Consider the following 20,899-nt stretch of genomic DNA (forward strand, 5'->3'; position numbering starts at 1 on the left):
ACCAATAATGAGGGATGACAATATTAAATCTCCCTGAATATTTTATTGTGGCAGCCAATATATCGTACTTCACGTGTTCATAATTCAGTGGCTCCAAATTTTACGAGGTAATGAGGATATCTTTGTAACTATACCGAAAATTTTCAAATTATATCTGTTTATCATATATTATGAGATTAATTTTCATCTAATATTACTTATATTTAATTTTAAATAAAAATATTTAAAATAATTTTTAATCACGTAATTTACTATAAATAAATACGATTCAAAGATTTTAGGATCACCCCAAAGAGGATCCTCATTCGGAATTTACAAAAGAAACAGGTACAAACCATCAACAAGTACCACCATCAACAACCAAATTTATGCAAAATTCTACCTTTTTCTTTTATCTTTATTTTGTTGTTGAAAGAAATATATTTCATAGGGGATTGACGCCACCGTCAACAACCAAATTATGTCCCGTCACAAACTCAGCCTCCTCAGAAGCCAAAAACACCACCGCATCCGCCACGTGCTTCTCCGTCAGCATTCCATTACCGCTCCTAGCATACATTGGCGCTATCATCTTCCCCAGATCCTCCATCCCAACCTTCAACATATCACACAGAAGCGGTGTCAGAACCGACCCAGGTGACACACAATTCACGCGCACTCCACGCGCCGCCAGCTGCTTACTTGCGGACCTCACCAGCCCCAGCACTGCGTGCTTCGACATTGTGTAGTCCGTCGCAAACTCTGTCCCACTCTCCGCCGTCAAACTAGCCGTGCACACAATACTCCCCCTCACCCGCCCCTCGATCTGTTAGTAATACATGAAATTTATTAGGTTTATATTATCAACACTCCGAAATTATGCTAAACAACACAAAAATAAGCAGTACCATCACTCTCGCCGCGTGCTTGACACACGCCGCCATCCCCCGCGAGTTCACCGCCATGACCCTATCGTATAGTTTCAGGTCAAGGTCCAGCACGGTCTGGTGGGACCCACTGACGATCCCCGCGTTGCTGAACATGATGTCGAGGCGTCCGTACAGATGGACGGTGGAGTCGACGAGGGACCTAACTTGTTCCTCGTCAGTGACGTCGCAGTGGATGTAGGTGCAGCGGTTGGTACCGATGGACGAGGCGAGTTCTCGCCCCTTGCTGTCTTGCACGTCTGCGATGACGACAGCAAGCGCGCCGTGTTCGGCGAAGTGGCGCGCTGTGACTGCACCGATGCCGGAAGCGGCGCCGGTGACGATGGCCACCTTGCCGTTGAGCTTCTTGGGTGTTGTGGTCTCTGCCATTTTGTACGGTATGCTCTTTTGGCACGGGATGTTGATATAAGGGCTTTAGATTTAAAATTACATTTATACCTCTTACATAATTATTTAACTAGTTAATGTTATCGTTTTTTCTTAAAAAGGACACCCTATATTGACCCGACCCAGTACCGACCCAAATTTTAGCGGAAAAGATGACATACGGGTCACTTGTTCACAGCCCGGGAAACCAACGTGCGTAACGGTCACAGTAGCGAAAACAGGTCACCCCTGTCAGACGTACGAAATTTCAGAAAGTTGGACATTGGCGTTTCCTCTCAGATCTTCGCAGCTGAACGCAGCACTCAAATTTAATTTGGTGCTCCCCCCGCACTCAAATCTTCATCAGGTACCTCTAATCTTCCTCTTTCACTTCATTCACTCTCTCAATCCACTAATCCATCACTGCCATTTCCTAATCCAACGTTCTCAGAGAAATGCGATCGTTTTCTGTCGCCATTGTTGATTTCAATCGAGAAGTTTGTAAAAAAAGCACTTCAATTTGATTTTTTTATGGATCTTTTATTTATTTGTTTGTTTTTTTTCATTATTTTTGGGTTTATGATTTGAATTGTTTGATATGGGAGTGATTGATTTTCAATGTATTAGGAAACTGAGTGCAAATGCAGCGTGCTCCGGCGACGATCGAGAAACAGTTGTTACTGAAAGCAATCAAAGAAGAGTGCCCGTGGGAGAGTCTCCCGAAACGCCTTCAAGTGGCATTGTCTTCCAAAGAAGAATGGCACAGAAGGTTACAGTAGCTAATGCTTTTGCAGTTAGTAGTGTGGTTTCCTACTTGGTTTTTTGGTATTGGCTTAAGTTTGCTAACCGTGTGCAGGGTAATTGAGCATTGCGTCAAGAAAAGACTTCCATGGAACACTTGCTTTGCTCGGCAAGTGTGCAAAGAAAGTGAATATTATGAAGACATGATGCGGTACTTACGAAGGAATTTAGCAGTGCGTTTCTTACTTTTGAATTTGGGTGGAAGTCCATTCGTTGAATTAGTTTGAACTGCATTGCATTAATAGTTTACATGCTACGAAAACCTATTTCTTCCAGATAATGAAAGAACCACGCCATTTACAACTTCAGCGTTTTGGAGTCCAACTGGAGAAAATTTAAGTTTTGAAGTTTCGATTTTAATTTTGCATTGTTATTGGGTAAAAACTGTTTGTGTCATCGTTTGCATTTGATATGCTTGAACTATACTTTTGGGGTATAGTACAGTGAATTGGTAAGATTGTTCTTGTTGAACAAGTAGGATGAAATTGCTAAGTAGCTTCATCCAGTCATTTTCATATGAAATAAATTTAGCCATCAAAGCAATATAATTTTTTTTCTTTTTTATTTACATGCAGTATTATGTCATCCAATGCTTGAATCATAGATTTCTGCGGTTAACATGTTTGTTTTATTACTTGCAGCTATTTCCCTATCACCTTGCGGAATATGTTTGCCGCGTAATGAGGGTCTCCCCATTCAGATATTACTGCGATATGATTTTTGAAGTTATGAGAAATGGTATGGTATTAGCTTCTTTACCAAATCCTTTCTTAGTATGCTGAATTTTCCTTCTATTTTACTGTGATTTGTATGACAGTTTCTCCTAGAAAGTAGGTGTCTTAGCCATTTTTCATTTTTGCAACACTTTTAATTGTTAGAATAATTTTCTGATTGAAGGTATAGTTTGTGGACCTCGTCTGCCGGAGCAATGATGTGTATAAACTGTGTTGGAACCATAAATTGTTGTCTAATTTGGATTTCAAAGATTTTGCATCCTGCTTATGCAGTATCAATTTAAATTATTGGAGACCTGAGATTCAAACTTAACACAAGTCATAGGTACATTATGCTAATGATGTTTTTTAACTTCTATGCAAGAAACTTTTTGTAAGGGCGTGAATTTGGCTACAAGATGCGACTTAAATGGGTGATGAGGTTATTAGTTTAAAAGTCTCTGTATATGTATTTATAAAGGTATGCGAAAGGGATAGTGTTACTTTAGCAACTGGGATTTGAAGTGTCGGATATATCCAGGAAATATCTGGTGGGGTAGCGTATCTGACATGCCAGATCTAAAATTTTTGGAGTATCCATACTTCACGGGGATTAGATTACGGATGTTTTTGTTTTTTTGGAAAGGATTGAATGCACTAGAGATCTAGAAAAAACAATAAGTTGAAAGAGCTAATTTGTCTTACAGGCGACTGCTTAGTTTGTGAGTAAAAGACGCAACAAAACATTGCAGTATTTTCTCGTTAGATATACAAAATTTAACTGAGAATATGCCTCTCATTACATTGCATTGCAAAAAGAAAAGACGAATATAAAAGAGAATTTGGTGCTGATACAGCTTGATCAAGTTGAACACGTGTGTGCTAAGAGTGTGTTTTGTGAAATGTTTATTCACCGAGATACTTATCAGCTTATGCTTATTCTCATGCATATCACATTTTTTGCAGAACAACCTTATGACAGCATCCCCAATTTTAGTGCAGCAGATGCCTTGCGCCTTACAGGGATAGGGAGAAATGAATTTATTGATATAATGAACAAGTGCAGATCTAAGGTATTAATCAATCTGCTCGTTTTCTTTATGGTCCGCATTATGGTGCATGCATACCTGGTATCTGGATCGGATACAAACATTGCATGGCACCCAAACATGTATGAAAGTATCACAATTTATGAATTCTTTGGTATAGTTTAGAGCAACTACTCCTGGTCTTAGAAACTAAATTTTCCGTCCAGCATTCTCTGCTTCAAGACATCCTAGGGAAAAAAAAATTCTGGCATCTCCTTCCTGTTCATTGCTTGCAATTTCTACATCCAAGTTAGATGAATTTTCAGAGTTCTCAGATGAAGGTCTGTACTCTGCATCACAATATTAAATAGATTTTCGTCATGCATAATGAGCTGTGGATCCACTGTCATTTGCCTTATAATTTAATTCCTATTAATGCTAGACATACTATTTGGATTCTTCTATGTAATTTTATGATGGGAATGCATATTTTTACCTTAAAGAGTGCTTCAAGGTCATCTTTAGGCATTATATAGAGTTACTATAACAAAATGGAACTTCATGAGTTGGGGTTGTTTGTTTCGATGCTGCGTGTGTGTGGCATTGTCTTACCTGTTGTTTACTTTATTTTGAGCTATCTAGAAAATCATGTGGAAGCTGAACAAGTCAATTGCAAAAGAACTTTTACCTACACAACCTGTGGATTTTACAATTGAACCGTGGTGGGGAATTTGTCTTGTGAATTTCACGCTGGAGGAATTTAAGGTGAGAACTGAGACTAAAATCACTTTGAGCTCTGAACAGTGTTAGCCTACTGAATTTCTTAGGTGTTTTGGGAAATTTACGAAACGACAAATATCATCAGGTACGTGCTTTTTGGATGACCTTACAGTAATTTTCTGTATTTGTAGAAACTCTCGGAGGAGGAAATGGCAACAATAGATAAAATATGTAAAGAGGAAGCAAATTTATATATTTTATTCAATTCTGATATTGTTAAAGGTCTTCACCAACGAGGATTAGTATACTTTGATGTCCCTGTGTATCCTGATGACCGTTTTAAAGGTAACTTGTATGGATGAACAATTGGCATGCAGAGTCTAGCCTTTCTGATTTTATCTTTGTTTACCGCCTCATTGGATTAGACGCCCGAATATTTACATGGTTTTACCTTCCAAAACCAAACACAGATGGTTTATGGTCATTGACTCATTGATCAACTTTCTTCTTTTAAAATTTGGTGTTGGCATTTGTATTCTTCATTTTTCTAGTCCTATACAGTCTATATATTAATAGTTAGCCAGTATGAAGTTTCAACATATAATCCTGTACTTCCTTTTTTAACTTTTGAAGTATTTGGTGAAGCCCAAACTTTTGACCAACCGTACTTCCACCCCACTCCTTACCATCTGAGCCAAAAGCTAGGGTGCCTTCTCTCTTACTTCATTTATTCTAAATAAAACCGTGAATGGACATCCATGCCAAGCTCCCACCAACCCCACTAAGAATGAAACTGAACTTCTAATGTATTGCGCTAAGGAGTCAAAATTCTATATCGTGGTGGAATATTGTGATGAAATATTAATAAATGTTCTGGTTCAGTTTCCAGGCTCGAAGGATTTGTTTCAAACAAGGAGCAATCTTATGAAGATCCTATAGAGGAGTAAGGCAGTTGTTTATTACAAAAATGCCATAATTGTCAATTTGTCATTTGAATTCTGTTGACTGGCAGTGGAACCAGGATCATAATACTCTACGCTCTGTTGTTCAGGTTACTATATGCAGTTTTTGTCGTTTCAAGCGAGAATGCAACTGTTGCTGAACTGGCAACAACATTACAGGCTGACCTTGCACAGCTGCGGGCTGCTGCATCCTTTGCATGTCAATTGGGATGGGCGGTAAAAGTATTAGATCCAGCATCTGTGCTTCGAGATACAAGTTTACCTGGATCTCCTAGAAACAGTCTCCATGAAGAAGATATTTCTTGTCGTAGTACAAGCTCAGCAAATATGTTTGCCAATGGTGAAGCTAGTCTACAAGGAGATGTTTCAGGGACAGGAAACTCTTTGCATGATCGTGTTGCATTTGTTGTTGATGCTAACATAACATCCTACCTTATGATGGGGTCTGTCTCACCGGGTTTGTTTCTTCTTCTCAAGCAAGATTGAATTAGTTTATTATATTGAATATCATCAACTTATCTGCAATCTGAGTTTTGCTGACATACTGGTCATGTGGTTGAAATAGATAAGGAGGGTTGTCTATTAAGCAATTGTGCTTGAAACCTTACGTTAAGATAGATCAGTTTAAGTGTCTAGAAGAGGCACCGGCATATTCTTTACAGCTGCTGTACCAGTTCATTACGAGCTCTTAGCACCTTTAGTGTGTCGTACAATTTTTGTATTATGTGCTGGTTTTTCTCAAAGTGGCACTACAGTTTGCATGAACTCATTTTTTTTATGTCCTAAATTTATCGAATTAAGTACTATAGGGATGAGTCTTTCACATGTCTGTTTCTCAAGCAAAATAGTGAAGGTTATTCTCATTTTGGTGGACTCTGCTTGAGTTGGCAAGTGACATAGACTCCGTCCCAGAATCTGGCTTGCACATGGGAGAAAGACAGACTTTCTTGAACTCAATTATTAGTTTTCCTCATTCAACTTCGTCAAAGTCTTTAAACAATGTCCATATTTCTACTTGAACGTTTAAACAGTCACCCTCAATTCTTTGCAATCTGGAAGTTGACTTAAGCATAATACTTTACACACCCTAATATTTTATCATTATGCCAAACAATCCATGGCATCTTGCATGGAATGTCGGATGGTAACTGACTTTAATTTTGCGTTAGTTGTAACATCATTATATGTATTACTTGTCCCCCATTTTTCATGAGTAGGATAACAGATTAAGTTTCAACTTAATGGCATGACTTAATAGTGTCACGAGTTCGTCTTGAGCATGATTTTCAAATCATGTAAAAAGCGAGATAGAAATTGAATTTTAACATTCCAGTTGACAAAAGTATTATGTGGTATGGATATAAAGTGCGGGTACCATAATCAGGGTAAAGGAATAATTTGTGTCCCTTTCCCCTTAATAATACTTAAGCACATTGTGAATGGATTTCATAGCTAAAGGCTTGTCCCATCTTGGAGCTATAAGCATCTGTTCCACTTTCCAACTAGCAATCTATAAAAAGGAGTTAACCAGATGGAATTTGTAGGTGACTTTACATGAGTTGCTGATGATGTGCAGCAAAGGAAATTGTGGACCTGATGGATCGAAGGAAATTGAGGACCTGCTATGCATCAAATAGATCCTAGTTTTTCCATGTAGTATAAGTTTCATGCAGGATGGAGAGTAAGGGAAAGGAAGAGGAGATATCTGGACTCAATTTGAGCCTTGGCATCACACAAGTAGTTTTCATTTTTTTGGATTCACTCCGAGAGAGAATGGAAAAACAGTGGCATCAGAGCCAATGGTGTCTTGGGCTCATGCCTAGTCAACTCACCATTCGCATGCGAGTTCAAACTGACAAGAGCTTTAAGTTCTTTCTCTGTTTACTTCAAAGCTTACAAAGTAGTACATGAATTGTTGGACAAAAATTAATATGCTTAGGACTCTAAAAGACATAATCAATAACACCTAAGATATTGTTCATATGATGTAGAGAGGTTCAAAGACAATGAATATTACACTACAAAAAATAGACCTATACATTTAAATTTGCATTAATTACATGAAGAATATCAAGCATGGCGTAAAGGCTTGTAGATTAAATTTTTATTTATTTATGTACAAAAAGTTGTGTTTGTGCTTTTTATTATCTACATTTCATGCTTTTATACGTTCTCCCAATCATGAATCTTATACTTGGGTATTATATGCATTTTGATTTCACATATTTTCTTTTAGGCTTGAAATCGCATGCTGTGACATTGTATGAAGCAGGAAAGTTGGGTCATGGTAGTATTACCGATCTCTGTAAGGATCTGAGTACGCTAGAGGGAACAAAATTTGAAGGAGAACTACAGGAATTTGCAAATCATGCATTTAGCCTCCGTTGTGTTTTGGAATGCCTTCAATCAGGAGGAGTTGCAACTGATGTGAAAACAGAAGAAGTTTGCAAGAACATGGATATGATGACATCAAACAATGACGAGGCCACACTCATAGCTGATGCCACCTTGACTAACAAATCAGAACACTTAGCAATACATGAAGTTGGGGTCGAGGATGATATTTCTGTGAAATCAGGGATACCTGAGGAAGGTTCCGTTTTGGCTGAACCTGTTAGTGATGGAGGAAGTGATGGAACATTAATTGGTACACCATCAGAAGATATCACCAGCTTAACTGAAGTCCCTAAACCAGACTTGAATCTCCAGAATAATGAGAAATCGATGCATGCTGAAGGGTTAGACGTTGAAAGAGAAATGTTAAAGAAGAAAAAGAAATTCCGAGTGGATATCCTTCGCTGTGAAAGCTTGGCGTCTCTTGCACCAGAAGCTTTAGATCGGTTGTTTTGTCGTGACTATGATATTGTTGTATCTATTATTCCTCTTCCACCTTCGTCGGTACTTCCTGGACCAGCAGGTCCTATTAATTTTGGGCCTCCCTCGTATTCATGCATGACACCTTGGATGAAACTAGTATTGTACTCAACTGTGGCATGTGGACCCCTATCTGTTATTCTGATGAAAGGACAATGTTTACGATTGCTTCCTGCCCCGCTGGCCGGTTGTGAGAAAGCCCTTTTGTGGTCTTGGGATGGTTCTACAATTGGAGGGTTGGGGGGCAAGTTCGAAAGAAGTCTAGTAAATGGAAATGTACTTTTACATTGTTTAAATTCACTTCTGAAATATTCTGCTGTACTTGTGCAGCCCCTCAGTAGATATGACCTCGACAAATCTGGAAGAATCATCACCATGGATATTCCATTACCCTTAAAGAACTATGACGGTTCAGTTGGTTGCATAGGGGAGGAATTGGAACTGAGTGAGAAGGAAAGGTCAAAACTGAAATCTCTCTTAGGAAATATGGGAAACAAGATAGAGTTGTGGACAGTTGGCTATATTCGCTTATTGAAACTTTTTAAAGAAAGAGATTCAGAACACTTTGCACCTGATGATGAGAAGTATGAATGGGTCCCGTTGAGCGTCGAATTTGGAATGCCATTGTTTAGTCCAAAATTGTGTAATAACATATGTAAAAGATTGGTCTCGTCGCAATTACTTGAAAAAGATTTACTCACTGAGCATCATGATGCAATGCAAAGCCTAAGGAAAAGGTTGCGTGATGTTTGTGCAGAGTACCAAGCAACAGGTTCTGCTGCTAAACTTCTTTACCAAAAAGAGCAATCAAAGGACTTCTCACGACATCTCATGAATTATGCTAGTGGAAGGTGGAATCCACTTGTCGACCCATCCTCTCCCATTTCAGGAGCCTCGAGTGAGCAACAGAGACTAAAACTTGCTAACCGGCATCGTTCCCAAACTGAAGTCTTGAGCTTTGATGGAAGCATTTTAAGGTTTGTCTCAAAATGTTCTCTTCTATATTTGCATCTTATTCCTTTCCCTAACATCTATATGTTTAGTATTACAACCAGATTTTCTTCTTATAGTATTCACTGTTTGCTATATGATCATCGTAACTTTCACCATACACCGCATTTTTACGTTTGTGCTTTTCTGTGGACACAAGGATATTTCCCACTTACAGTATCTTAATACTTCCCACTAATACCTATAATTCATGTATTAGGAATATTGAAATGAGCGTCGGACACGAATGGATAAGAGTGTCAGTATTCTAAGGTGTCTTAGTAAATCAGTTTCTACTTTGGAGAAGTTTTCTATGAGTCATGGATGAGGAATAATGAATGAACCCTTGTAAATTAACAGTATTCAGTTGATATTTTCTATCTTCTTCGTATTTGATGGTATTCAGCTTGTTTTCTGTAACTCCCTCGTATATCTGGTATTCAGATCATATGTTCTAGCTTCTTGCGTGTGATGGTATTAGAGAATTTGCTCTGACTCCTTTGTATTTACTGGTACTTAGATCATACGCTCTAGCTTCTGTTTACGAGGCTGCCACAAGGCCAGTTGAAGGAGCTCCTCCGGTGAGCACTACAAAAGTTGAGCAAGAAGAAGCTGACAGCAGAGAAGTAGTCCTTCCTGGTGTTAATCTTGTTTTTGATGGCTCTGAGTTGCACCCCTTTGAGATAGGTGCTTGTCTACAGGCCCGTCAACCTGTCTCCTTAATAGCAGAGGCAGCTGCCGCCTCCGCAGCTCTGCAACAAAGCAGATGATAGAAACTTGCTTGGATGGCGTATATAGAAGAATTCATCACGCTGCTAACGACTAACCTCATGCTTCTTTTAGTTTGATTATTTGGCTCGCTAGCTCGTCTCTGCTGTTGGTCATTGTACACCAGCTCCAGCTTTGTTCAGAGGTAAACACCAGGATCTCTGCAGATGATCAAAACAAACGATAAAAGGATGTCGGCATAACGCTTTAGTTCCTGCTTGTGCTTGACATAACTGCCATAAATTACACGAGTAGCTGATATCTGTCAATTTGATGCAGATAGGTGTTTCGTACAAAGCTTTACCGAGGTTTGTAACTACAGTGTCGAGGTACATGGTTTTTGTTACACGGTGCTTAGATCCGGGTGATATACCCTCCAATGAAACAGTACACCCTTTTGTTTCGTTTGATTTTACGTTTGTTCTTTGTTCGTTTCGGAGGTAGGGATAAAACATGATGCACATGTTTCGGGTGCTATATCGTATGAATGGAAATGCATTAGAATACCTTTGCAAGTCTGAAATTGCATTATGATATATGTGTGTGTATATATATGAGTCTGGATTAGGTACACATTTTTTGACACATATTTTAACACTTTTTTGTGGTTAACATTTCGAAACTTTATTCTAGTGTTCTGAACCGTATATATTTTAATACATAATTCATAGATTATTTTTGCAAAAAATTAGACAAATACAAAATTATTAAGACATTCATTTTTCGTAACGAATCACATGAATTTCATCCTTTAGCATTTGTGTGTAACCCGTAGTGTAAATACATGTAATTTATGATCCTCATAAGTATGTGCAACCAATGGCCTTTCTAGCCTACATTCAAGATATAACAAAATAATATCATAAGACCTTAAATAAAATCCCACATCTAGTAATTTCGTTAAGAACAATATCGGTGATATTGGTGGTGTACCATGTTCAGTCTAATAATTAGATTTCCCCACTTATCTTTTATATTTTCTAAGACTAAACAGTTATTCATTTTAAGAATTTGATTAAAGCGCTTTAACTAATCTACACATCAGCATCTATTTATTTATATAAACTAAATATCATTTTTTTTTATATTTTACACTCAAAATGCTATAGATTGATCTCCCAATTTGGCCTTCTGGAGACATATTGTCCGAATTAAACTTCCATAATTTTAGGGAACTTTCAAGCTTAATTATCTCTTTATTAATAATTAATATGATTGACTTTAAGCATAGTCGTCTTTTGCTTTTTTACTTTTAATCTGTATGTTTTTTTAACATTTCATATTTTTTACATCTCAATTTAGAGAGAGTTATATTGCTACGTTTGAATTCAAATGTACCAATAAGTTAAGGTAGGTTTGTGATACATTTTTGGCACAATTTATTTATATTGGTGTGTTTGGATTCAAATGTACCATTAGTTTTTAGGTATGTTTGTGGTACATTTGTGGTATGTTTATTTAAATTAACTTATAAATTTCAATACGTTAAAATAAATTGGGTACGTTTGTTTTACATGTACATATGGGTACATTTTCTAAATTTTGTTGACATTTGTACATTAGATTTATATGGTAAGATGTGAGAATAAAATTGAAAAAAGAAAGGGGAGAAAATTGTATGAACAATGTGGCAGCCATTAACATGTATATACATAACCAAGCACGACGTTTGGAAAAAAAATTTGTGACAAATTATTAACTTCCAAAAATTAAGAAACATGAATTTTTTATTTTTTATTTTTTTTGAAATGTAATATAAACTTGTACATACTTTTCAATTTCTCATATAAACTAAAATTTTAAACAATTTGTCATACCAACTTTACAAAATCATTAATTTGTCATCTCATCCCAACTCTTCGTTAAGTTTTCTATCCAATATAAGTCATGTGCGACACATGACTTGTATGCAGGGTTATTTAGGTCATTTTAACATCTTTTCACAAGTTTTTAACTTTTATTTAGTACAAACCTTATTTTTTTTTTTTACTTTTCTTTAGTGTATATGTATCTACAACTCCATTTATGGTAAAAAACGTCAACCTATTTCTCATTTATAGAGCCCGTATGAAATTATGTCTTCGTGACATGCTAAAATGCAAACTCCCACTTGTCTATCATTACATATTTGGAATAACCATAAGAAAGTGCATTGCATGACCATTTCATTGCTATCATATAGAAAATATTATTCCATTGCCTGAGAAACCCCTACAGTTTTTTGTTGAATACAACTTAATAAAAGGGAAGTAATGTATTAGAATGACCGAAATAACCATAAACACAAATCATGTGCTCGCACATGACTTATATTGGATGGAAAATTTAATGGAGTTAGGGATAGATGATAAATTAATGATTTCAAAAAGTTGGTATGACAAATTGCTTAAAATTTTAGTTTATATAACAAATTGAAAAATGTGAACAAGTTCATATGACATTTCAAAAAAAAATTCCTTAAAAAATATCAATTATGATTCATGAAGGATTCCTGGTCCATTTAAATGCAATGGCATCTTATGTAATTTTCTTTTTAAAGAGAAATGGGCTTCCTATACTCTAGGCGGCGCCACATTTTTAGGGGGCAGTTTGATCAAAATTCTAAAACACACGGATGTTTAATAAAGAAATAGTAAAATGAGGCACTCAATCTAAATGCCCCAAATATTTATCATAATTTTAGAGCATGTCATTCTTTCAATACGTCTTAGTTTATTAGGCTTAAATTTATGTCTTTAAGTTGGGCTTTTCAAAAGTTACGTTGGCTCTAGTGCATGATCGGGCTCTCTAGAAGTTGTGTTAGCTCCGATATAATGAATTAACTAGTTCCTGATGTTGAAATTGGTTTTCCGTGTGACCAGTGTGGGACAACTCATGAGAGTGCATGTTGGAGAATAGAGTCCTACATCAGATAAACAACAAGATAATATTTTTGAGATCTCTTATAATAAAACCTCACACCTAGTGATAGGTGATTAAACGGGAGATAACATCGGTAGTGTTAGCAAATGGGCCAAAAAAGTTTATCATCTATAAAAGCAGACCTTACCTACATGATAAAACATTGTTTAGAGCAGATTTTCCACGATCATTTTAGTTTAAATGTCTCTTCTTATTTTTATTATATTTATAAATAAATAAATAAATAAACACTGTTATCAGCACAACAAGTATCTACCAACCAAGGTTATAGTGGTTTGTTCTCCACAAGTTGTTTGGCTATAGTAAACATTCTGGCTAAATTGATTCGATCCCAAATGCTTTTATTATAAATTAAGAAATCGAACCAAACATGTTCTTTGGTATTTGATTAAGGCGAGGAACATAAAGATGAATTTACTTAAATGGAGTGATAATATTACGAAGCAGAGTTCAATTTGGAGAGTAAGACTATTATATAAACCGATGACCAAGTTCCGAATGCAACTCAACTTGTCTAATCCTTCATCATCCTCTTTTTTATTAATAAAACTTCGATAGAAGAGATCGATGACTTTGTTGAACGTATGGTGGCGATGATAGTCGGCCCAATGAGAAAGGAGGGACGAGTAGTGGAACTGGGTTAGGTAGTAATTAAGATATTTCACTATCTATATGCATGCTTGGTTGTAAGTTACCAAAGCAACACAATGGATAAGAGCATTTCCAATGGCCTTCATAAATTTAAATTTTTAAATACAAATTTGTTAACCTATGTGACAGTTTGAACACTACATTTTGGTTACTTCACATTTTTACATTCCAACATGCTATAAATTTCCACATCATATTATTTTTCTTGATGAAGATGAGAGATTGACGAAATACATTATTATAATAAAAAGATTGTTTGAAGAGAGGGATGGCAAGTCTCCAAATGTAGAGTGTAGCAAAGGTCCTAAATTTGATGGGTGAGTTTATCAACTCTGTTGAAGCAAATAAATTCTACGTGGTACTTTAAATTTAACAAAAAAAAAAAAAAACATATGTTAACTCTCTTGAAGATGCTCTAAAGTTTTCTGTTCTAAAGAAAACGCCTTATATTGCCTCTATGTTGTCTCCAATCAACTTTTCATATGTTGCAAGTGGCTTTATCACAGTGATGAAAATGAGTTGAGTCATTTCATAAGTGAGTTCAAACCTCATTTCTGGCTAATCAAATATCTAATTTAATAAAACTATCGCTTGACAAAAAAAAAAAACTACTTTTGCATAGGTTATTAATTCGTCTATTGTTAATGGGTTTTAATCACAATAATTGATTGACATATTCTTCGTGCTTTATAATTTAGAAAAACAATTAATAATAGGTTTTTATCACCAACGATTATTGAGATTGACCAAACTCATCATTTTGGTCCCTCGCTTTCAAGATCAATCAATGTCGTCTCTGACATTTACTACCACACATCAATTTGGTCATTCCATTTAAATTCCGTCAATTATTCTGTTAGTTTGTATGTGGCACCCACAAATTCAATAAAATTGTGACATGTGGATTACACAAAAGAAGAGTTTTTACCACAAATGGTCCCTAACATTGACCAAACTCCTCATTATGGTCACTGAGTTTCAAAAAATGATAAATTTGGTCCCTGACTTTCACTATCGCACATCAATTGAGTTATTCCATTAAAATTTCGTCAATATTTTTTGTTAGTATGCTGATGTAATCCCACTAATCCAATCATATGGGGCCAAGTGGATCAACTATAAGAAACTATTTTTTTAGAGTAAACCAACTGACGAGTATTTCGCGCTGTCATTTATCTCACATCCCACAATCCCAATTGGAAAAAACAAATCAATCCAAATTCAATAAAATCGAATCCAAATTCAATTCAAATTTCATAGGATTATAACCAACTAGAGAGAATGAGTAGTGAGTTCAAGGAGGCCAAGAGCTTTAGTGATGTCCTAGTGCCTTCCTTTTATTTTTTAGCATACCAAGATGAAGACGATGATTTCTTTTTTTTTTTTTTGGTTTTTAATTTCTTATTTTACTTCTAGTTTTAAATCTTAACAATATAGTTTTTGTTATAGTTAATCCATGTCGCGCCATATGATTTGATTAGTGGGACCATATTATCACAATAACAAAAAATATTGACAAAATTTTAACGAAAGGTCTAAATTGATATGCGGTAGTGAGTCAGTGACCCAATTTATTGATTTTTGAAACTTATGGACCAAAATGAAGAGTTTTATCAATGTTATGGATCATTTGTGATAAAAACTCTTCTTTTGTGTAAACCATGTGTCACCATTTTATTAGATTTGTGGGTACCACATACATACTAATGGAATAATTGATGGAATCTAAATGAAATGACCAAATTCATGTACAATAGTGAATGTCAAGGACGACATTAATTGATTTTGAAAGTGAGAGACCAAAATGATGAGTTTGGTCAATCTCAAGAATTATTGGTGATAAAAATCCATTATTAATTGTTTTTCTAAATTATAAAGCATGAAGAATATGTCAATAAATTATTGTAAATCATTAAAATTTAGGGAGTTATAACGAAAAGGACCTGGAACTATTCATTCTTAATCAAAAAGACATTTTGTGTATGAAAAGTCCATAATGGATCATGTTCTTTTCTTTATTTATTCTTATGCCATTACAGCGGGGTCCACAACGATGTTGACATTTCTGTCTAGGAATACATTATTTCACATTATGCTATTAAACTTATGCTAATTTACAGCTAGCTCTTCAGGCTTCCATCCTATTGTCGATATTATGCAGCTCTTCTTCTGTCAAATTATTCTAGTACTGTTCATCGTCTTTTACTAACTCCGCATCTCTTTCTCTATCTTCTTTCATCTTGTAGTATATTTCTGCTGTTTCTTCTTTGAAATTTTGGGGCTTCCAATAAGACTGATGACTGATCTTTGTCTTGTTGTAAACATACATCTCTTCTTCTTCTACTACTAGTACCATGTCATACCTAAAATCTTCAAACTTATCTAAGGCAAACATTTGGATCCCTCTAAATTTTAAAATATCTTTGTATGAATGAGTCCACCTATGTGAGGAGAAAGGGGTTAGTCTAAAGGACTCTTCATTGATCATGGCTATATGCCTAGCTTTCTCCTTATGTATATGTATATACCAATCTGGAGGACTACTAATCAAACTTATGCAAATTTCTTTCCACCTTTCTAGATAATCTTCTGCTACTTTTATAAGTTTTTTAGGAATGATTCTAGTTGAGAAATACGGTTAATAAATATTTTATCGAGATAACCAAACTCTAATAGTAAGGCAGGGGTAACTTCTACCACACTATGCTTTTTCTGATGCTTATAACTAAAATGCCATGATTTAAAATCTCTCATGTTAATCCTGGCCACAGCTACGCTAACCTCTGGTTTACAAATACAATTCTCTGTACTATTACAAAGACATGGAAGATACATCTTTGTAATAATATTCATCCCTGGTTTCGGATCAAAGATGGACTGATACAAGGCGCATTGTAATTGTAACTCTTTCATGGACTGTGATGCTCTGCTCAGGGTCTCATTTTGCATATATGTTGGCATTATTCTTAGTTTTGCCTTTGAAAATTCTTCTAATAAAACATCATCTAATATTAAGTCTGAAGATATATTCCTAAGAAAACTTTCATATTTTTCTTGTTTTTCTTTGTCACTCATAACCTGATGTTGCTCATTACTTTGATGTTGCTCCATTTCAAAGTCTTCTTCTAAGAGCTCAATTTTAATTTCTTCTATGGGCTCATTAACCTCTTGTTCTATGGGTTCAATAACCTCTTTTCCTTTATTCTTATGCTGATCAATTTCTAAACCTATTTTTAATTCTCTTTTCAAGGTGTCACTTGCCTTTTGTATGAAGGTTGTGCTCAAGAGAATGAATATGCTACTGGTTTTGGTGGAAATTAAAACTAAAACTATCAAACTCTTGTTCCAAGGTTCTAATTAATTTTTCATGACCTAACCTCATGTTTGGCTGCTTAATTTGGATATTCCAAAAATTATCTAAGAGAACCTGCTGCCTATCAGAAAACCCTGGTACCCTTGACCTATATCTCAGAGTTGGATTTCTGATTCCTTCAACAATATTGTCGTTAAAGTTGAAAGTTGGTACTGGTGGTGATGCTGGTCTGCTCATGCTATTTTGAATCCACTTAATGGTGGAGGTTTATGGTGCATCATCATGCCATTGAAAGAAACTCTTCTGCCTTACAGCCTTGTGCTATTTGCTGATGATGGTCCACAATATTTCATACATGTTCAACAAATTAATCTTGATAAGATATCAGCTAATGTATTGTCATTACCTTTTATATGTTCAAAAATTGGTTTAAAACCATTTCTTGTAATTGAATCAACAAAATTAACCCATCTTCGGGCTGCCTGTTTATTAGCATGTATCTTATTATAATAAGAAACTATATTTTGACAATCTGTTCTAATCGTAAATACTTCATTATATAAAAATAAAGAAAATGCTTCAAGTTAATTAATTATCCCTAAAATTTCTAAATCTGTTGATGGTAATCTTGACTGTACATCACTAAACTTTCCTGAGGAATATCTACAAACTTGTTCGTCAAATTTTGGAGACTCCCTATGCTTTTTCTGGTATAGTATACCTGCCCATCCTAATGATGAAGCATCTGTTTCAACTATATTGTAACTATCATCTAATGGTAATTGTAATGGCTTAAGTTTAGTAATTTCTTCTTTTATTTTTTGAACTAATTTAATATCTTCACTATTAAAATATTTTTGTCCTGTTTTGCTAGTTTAACTATGTAATACTGCTATTTTTCTTCCTAAATCAGGGATAAAATTTCTTGCATAATTTAGCAATTCTAAAAATGCTTGTAACTGTTTCTTATCTTCTAATTTGTTTGGAAATTCTAACACCTTTTTAGCTATATGATTTTGTAATTGTATTGTACCTGACTTGATATACATTCCTAAAAATTATATATCTTGCTTTTCTAATGCTATTTTATTTTTCCTAATCACAATTCCATTATTGATAAATTCTTGTAATACTATCTCTAAATGCTTCCTATGTTCATTTTTATTTTTACTATGTACTAAAATATCATCTACATAAACACTACAAAAATTATCATATTTCTTGAAAATTTGGTCCATCTTTCTTTGAAAGATCGATGGAGCATTTTTAAGTCTAAATGGCATAACGAGCCACTCAAAATGTCCTTCTAGACAAGTAAAAGATGTCCACTCAATTGATTCTTCTGTTAATCTTATTTGCCAAAAACCTGATTTACAATCAAATTTGCTAAAATATTTACTCTCTTGAATTTTATTTATAAGCTCATCCTTATTTGGTAATTTATAACTATCTTCGTATGTATTATCATTTAATCTCTTGTAATTATAAATTATTCTAGCCTTACCTCTCTTTAGTTCTGAATGTTTTATTACAATAAATGTTGCTGATCTATGTCTAGACTTAGAAGGTCTAATTACTTTTAAATTTAGCAACTCTTTTATTTGCTGCTCAAACTCTTGTTTATCTATTAGACTACAAGGCATATCAGCTGTCTTAATGGTTAAATCTGGGTTAATTATATCTAATTTTGCTAATATTTTATTTTTACTCTAATGTAACTGTAGGTCTTCTCCTATAATCCTAGTTTGTTCTGCTAATTGTAACAATTCTTCTAAACTCTTTGGTCTATCTAACTGTAATATTTCTATACATATTCCTTCTTCTAAAATCGGGTATTCATGTTCAAATATATATTCATCAAACTCTTCTATGTTATTATGCTCATCATTTTCTTTTGAGTTTTCTAAATGATAACTATCTTGGCCACTAGGCTCTTCTATACTTATGTTTTTGTATACTTCTACAATATTACTTTGATTAGTTATTGTAATGCCTCTTTTGAAAAATGTTATGTTAAGGTTCATAAATAAAAAACCTTGCAAACTTTTTCAAAAAGTTTAAACCTAAAATAAATGGATATGATCCTACTGGTGAAACAAATGTTAATGGTAAATTAAATTGTTGTTTTTCTACTTTAATAAACTCATTATTTATACAATGTGTTGAGTAAACTGGTCTCTCATCAAATTGTGTTATTCTTACTGGTTTTGCTAATTTTTGTCTATATTTTTCTGGTACTAACTCTTATCTTATGACACTCTTTGTACTCCCTGTATCTATCATAGCTATCGTTTGTATCTTATGTTCTTTTGCTAATTCTATTTCACAATTTATGGTAATTAAAGAACTATTTTTTGGTTTTTCTATACTATGAACAATATTTCCTAATATTTCAGTATTTTCTTGTGATTTTGCTGAATTAAATTCTAATAACCTATTATTATAACGTTTTTGACATAATATTGAATATGTATTATAGTATTTATTTGCAACTAATTTACTACACTTATGACATTTTTCTAGCCAACCTAAATTGATGTATTTATATTCTTCTTCATGCTGTTCTTCTATGAATGCACACATATACTCTTCTAGATCACTATTTGTGTTACTTGAATTTTTTGAGTTTGAATCTATCATGTTAATACTCTCTATACTATAAATACTCTCATTATCACTTAATTTATCTAAACTGTATATTGACTGAATATCCTCATCTTCTTCTAACTTAAACAACTCCATCAAATGTATTTTTTCTTTCGATTGTTTACCTAATTTTGGACATTTAGGTCTAATTTGTCTAGCTTCTCCACATGAATAACATTTACAATTACTCTTATCTTTTGATGCTTTATATTTTCTAATCCAAGGTCTGCCACTTCTTTTTCTAAATAGTTTTGGAATATATTTTCTTTTCCTATATGTTCTTAAAGGTCTTATGTTGAAATTCTTATGTTGTTTGTAGGGTTTATACGACTTATATTTCTTTTTGTATATTTTCTTATGCTTTTTCTTCTGGCAACCATACTGTTGTGGTAAATTTATATTTTTACAACACATGTAAAATTGTTTCCTAATTTGTCTCTTAGCTTTTATTTGACTACACTCTTGTCTGACTATATCATATACATGTTGAATTCTAGGTCCTATAGCAATATCATTTTTCTTCGGATGCTTTTGCCATTCATTCCAAATCTTTTCACATATTGGTCCTTTTATTTTTGTCATATAAGTATCTAATAAATTAATATAACTAATTCTATTTGTTCTTCCTAAATATTTAAAGAAATCTGTGGTAAACTCAGCTATATAATGTAAATCGTAAATTTGTAATTGTTCTAAATTTGTAATTGCTCTTATTTGTTCTTGTTCACTTCTGCCATCTAACCTATTATGATCTAAAAACTCTTGTTTAATCAAAGTAACAAAACTATCAATATTAAAATGTGTTTTAGCTGCCTAATGTTGTTCTAGATTTTGAACTTTTCATGACTGGAAATAATAAAAAACTAAACCATCCAAAGTATGCTCAAAGTAATCTAACATATTTTGTGAATTACTAAAATCTAACATTAATGCTGCATGTACGCAGCCTTTTTCCCATCTCTCAATCGTTCTTTCCCAATTTTGTGGATCTACATTATCTAAATTTAATATATTACCAGCTACATTAATTTGTTCTAACCCTCTCAAATATGGAATCCTATTTTTTCTAGGTTTTATCATACTTTCTTCAATATAGTTTACTTTTGCTTTTTCATTATATTGTTCATTTGTTGGTCTCAAAAATTATTTATCAGTTCTACTTGCGTGTCCTGGATTTTCTACTTCTGATGTACTACTTTCTTCTGCTAGATTACGTTAT

General features: G+C 34.3%; 2 protein-coding genes across 6 annotated transcripts; one reads left to right on the forward strand and one right to left on the reverse strand.

Annotated features, from left to right (window-relative positions):
- Positions 1–229: 229 nt before the first annotated feature.
- LOC114821528 ((+)-cis,trans-nepetalactol synthase NEPS1-like) lies at positions 230–1,296 on the reverse strand. The gene is made up of 2 exons (XM_029093984.2): positions 888–1,296; positions 230–805 (listed from the first exon to the last, which is right to left on the reverse strand). Exons 1-2 carry the CDS (start codon positions 1,293–1,295, stop codon positions 425–427), a joined length of 789 nt encoding a protein of 262 aa, XP_028949817.1. The 5' UTR covers position 1,296; the 3' UTR covers positions 230–424.
- On the forward strand, positions 1,165–10,663 carry LOC114821527 (uncharacterized). Of its 5 annotated transcripts, XR_011576202.1 has the most exons (13): positions 1,165–1,303; positions 1,415–1,659; positions 1,744–2,061; positions 2,149–2,266; positions 2,735–2,831; positions 3,773–3,879; positions 4,477–4,599; positions 4,746–4,899; positions 5,437–5,497; positions 5,606–5,973; positions 7,753–9,367; positions 9,901–10,293; positions 10,428–10,663. XR_011576202.1 is itself a non-coding variant. In XM_029093978.2 (11 exons), exons 2-11 carry the CDS (start codon positions 1,934–1,936, stop codon positions 10,148–10,150), a joined length of 3,021 nt encoding a protein of 1,006 aa, XP_028949811.1. In that variant the 5' UTR covers positions 1,415–1,659; positions 1,920–1,933; the 3' UTR covers positions 10,151–10,663. The 5 variants fall into 5 exon arrangements, 1 of the variants encoding a protein (XP_028949811.1); XR_003768939.2 differs by lacking the exon at positions 1,165–1,303 and having other exon boundaries at positions 1,920–2,061; XM_029093978.2 differs by lacking the exon at positions 1,165–1,303 and having other exon boundaries at positions 1,920–2,061; positions 9,901–10,663.
- The last annotated feature ends 10,236 nt before the right edge of the window (positions 10,664–20,899 follow it).

This window comes from Malus domestica, chromosome 15 (genome assembly GCF_042453785.1).
Source record: "Malus domestica chromosome 15, GDT2T_hap1".
Taxonomy (NCBI): Eukaryota; Viridiplantae; Streptophyta; class Magnoliopsida; order Rosales; family Rosaceae; genus Malus; species Malus domestica.

What these genes read in the sequence shown, in the direction of transcription:
- LOC114821528 (XM_029093984.2), bottom strand. Translation starts at nt 1,295, where the DNA reads ATGGCAGAGACCACAACACCCAAGAAGCTCAACGGCAAGGTGGCCATC. An exon ending in AGCACGCGGCGAGAGTGATG is followed by an intron (nt 806 to 887) that starts GTACTGCTTATT and finishes TATTACTAACAG; the next exon opens with ATCGAGGGGCGGGTGAGGGG.
- LOC114821527 (XM_029093978.2), top strand. Translation starts at nt 1,934, where the DNA reads ATGCAGCGTGCTCCGGCGACGATCGAGAAACAGTTGTTACTGAAAGCA. An exon ending in TGAACAAGTGCAGATCTAAG is followed by an intron (nt 3,880 to 4,476) that starts GTATTAATCAAT and finishes TGAGCTATCTAG; the next exon opens with AAAATCATGTGGAAGCTGAA. An exon ending in TCCTGATGACCGTTTTAAAG is followed by an intron (nt 4,900 to 5,436) that starts GTAACTTGTATG and finishes GTTCTGGTTCAG; the next exon opens with TTTCCAGGCTCGAAGGATTT.